Source organism: Erigeron canadensis, chromosome 4, assembly GCF_010389155.1.
Source record: "Erigeron canadensis isolate Cc75 chromosome 4, C_canadensis_v1, whole genome shotgun sequence".
Classification (NCBI taxonomy): domain Eukaryota; kingdom Viridiplantae; phylum Streptophyta; class Magnoliopsida; order Asterales; family Asteraceae; genus Erigeron; species Erigeron canadensis.
In genome coordinates, this window is record NC_057764.1 from 352,514 (window position 1) to 355,094 (window position 2,581).

General features: G+C 34.2%; 1 protein-coding gene across 1 annotated transcript; it reads left to right on the top strand.

Moving 5' to 3' along the window:
- Positions 1 to 1,514: 1,514 nt before the first annotated feature.
- On the top strand, positions 1,515 to 2,366 carry LOC122595737 (light-regulated protein 1, chloroplastic). Its single transcript, XM_043768165.1, has 3 exons — positions 1,515 to 1,777; positions 1,910 to 2,080; positions 2,168 to 2,366. The coding sequence occupies exons 1-3, from the start codon at positions 1,587 to 1,589 to the stop codon at positions 2,238 to 2,240; spliced, it is 435 nt and encodes a 144-aa protein (XP_043624100.1). The 5' UTR covers positions 1,515 to 1,586; the 3' UTR covers positions 2,241 to 2,366.
- The last annotated feature ends 215 nt before the right edge of the window (positions 2,367 to 2,581 follow it).

Sequence of the window (2,581 nt, forward strand, 5' to 3'; positions counted from 1 at the left end):
TGGAGGACTCGAGTATGACTCCCCTAGCTCGAACATCATTTGCTCTAGATATGACAACGCTTCCTTACTCAAGTCTATATATTGCTCGAGTACTTGTTGCTCGAGTAATGAGTAATGCATAGGAATAAAATGGCTGTTAAGCCTTTCTAATAGGTGGGCTAAACCCAATTCATCTACTTGACATATATGCACAAACATATATATGAATAGCTTTATAAATGAATATATGTTACATTATTACTAAAAAGGGGATATTCACTATAGGTGAATCTTAGAAAGAGTTTTGTCACCCTTCTGAATATTCTTATATAAATACTCATACACATTCAATTCACATTGAATTCAATCTCATTCAATATTCACAATCAACCAAGAATCAATCATATCAAATTCATCACACAATCACTGTCACCTTAGACTCGCTAAGAGTTTGTTAGGTTCGCACTGATTTATCAAGAGTCATAGTGATTGTGGCCCTTAATCTCAATTGTCACTGAGCCAACTAATTTAGGTTCAAACACCTTTCTTCTCTTATCATTTAAAAAAAAAATTCAAGAATGAAGTGTTAAGTTTTGTCTATGTGAGATGAAAATGGATCCCGATGATCTTCTGCAAAGTGGTCAGATACCATGATTTATTAGAGCATCTCTAATGGAGAGGTTTTTTCAAAAGTTTTTTACTATTCTATCAAGCTTTTTATTCAAACTAAAAGTTTTTTTTCCATTGTAAGTAAAAGCTTTTTCTTAATAACTTATAATTCCTCAAGTCATTACACTTTCTCTCTTATTTAATTTAATGTTTATTAAAGAATTTAAAGCTTTTTAAAGACTTGATCCATTGAAGCAAAAGTTTTTTAAAAATTAGTCTTTCATAAAAAGCTTTTGAAAAATCTTCCATTGTGAATACTCTTAATTGCTGTGTATGTAGAGTCCAGGAAAAGTGCCAAGCACGACCTGAACTTCAATGCAATGCATTTCCCATGTATTGAGAATTAAAAGTGATGAATGGTGTGTTTATTATTTGGACTACCGGCCAGTAGGAGCAGAGTGAGGCCAGTATGGAAGCGGTACATGTGATTTTCGTGACATACATACAACTACTAAAGTAATGTCAAGTGCTTGATAATCATGATTCATCAACATTTTTGATCAATCACTACCCGATTATATAATAATTAGATAATGTATTTTATTTGTATACTTTCACTAGGTGAACATCGCCATGAAATTTTTTTAGGAAAACGGCCACAAATACTAGTTTGACTGAGTATATCAGAGCTAAAAACTTTAATTACTTTCCCCACGTTAGCACTAATTTCCTTTGTCATTAAGGAAGATAGATGATTTGACCATTTTAATGTACAATCAAACCAAACATGGTTGAGAGAGAGCATTATGTGGGCCAGTTTGAGATACAAATATCTTCCACAAGAAACCAAACCAAACCTCATCCTTATCCTACTCACCTTATCTCTACATCAATGCTGTATATATAGAGTTACATACATTGTTTGCATATATATTTGGGTCTCAACTCAACTCAAAACCAAACCATATATCAACAATTAATCAAGCACAACGTACAAAATGCAGGCGGTTTCTATCTACTTGCCTTCTTCTGCAGCTTTACTCTCTGTCAAATCCTCCCCAAGTTTCTCATCAAAGACATTATTATTGTTTCCCAAAAATCACCAATCCATTCGCATGTCATCGACTTCTGTATCCATCAAAGCATCTTCTGAGGCTGCTGAAGTCGATTACAGCTCCATGGCCTCTTCGTAAGCTATTTATCTATATTGATAATTTTGTTAATAAAAATACGAGTAAATAAAAATATACATCATATTATCGCATAGTCGTCGTACCGTACCTAGCTGATATATATACTATCTGATTAAAATGCCGTACAGGGTGTTCCCAGCAGAAGCATGCGAGACAGTTGGCGGTGTTGCTTGTGATGTAGACATGTTCCCCGAGACCAAGCTTAGAGATGAACCGTCCAAGCCCAAGCCCAAAACCAAGACATCATCATCATCATCATCAGTTGATAGAGAATATCTCGAGTACAACAGTCCCAAAACGTACGTTACGTTAATAACATATCGATCTGTCGATCATTCAACTAATCTGTGCATTTCTTTCAATCATATGTTTTCTTTGTGCTGCAGGGTGTTTATTTCAGAGGCCTGCGATGATCTTGGGGGAGAATTCTGCGACCCGGATTATCAGACTAATAATTAATTAGATTTCATTATATATATATATGTGTATCAGTATTATGTATGCATGTATGTTGTGTTGTGGCTTCGATCACATTACTGTAAATTAAACAATCAACTGTCAGTATATATGGGTTTAATTTCGTTACACCCAACTTCAATTCTTTTGTGACAACAGATGACCAGGATTACAAAGCCTTGTGGATATCGATCTTCTTTAGATGAACAGTAGCTAAAACTTTGCCCGGAAATCATACTCAAACACACAAACTCCATTTATATTAACAATCACTCTTTATTAATCAAGATTACAATATTCACTTACATGATCTTTTGTAAATTGGAAAATGAGATTGAGAATCA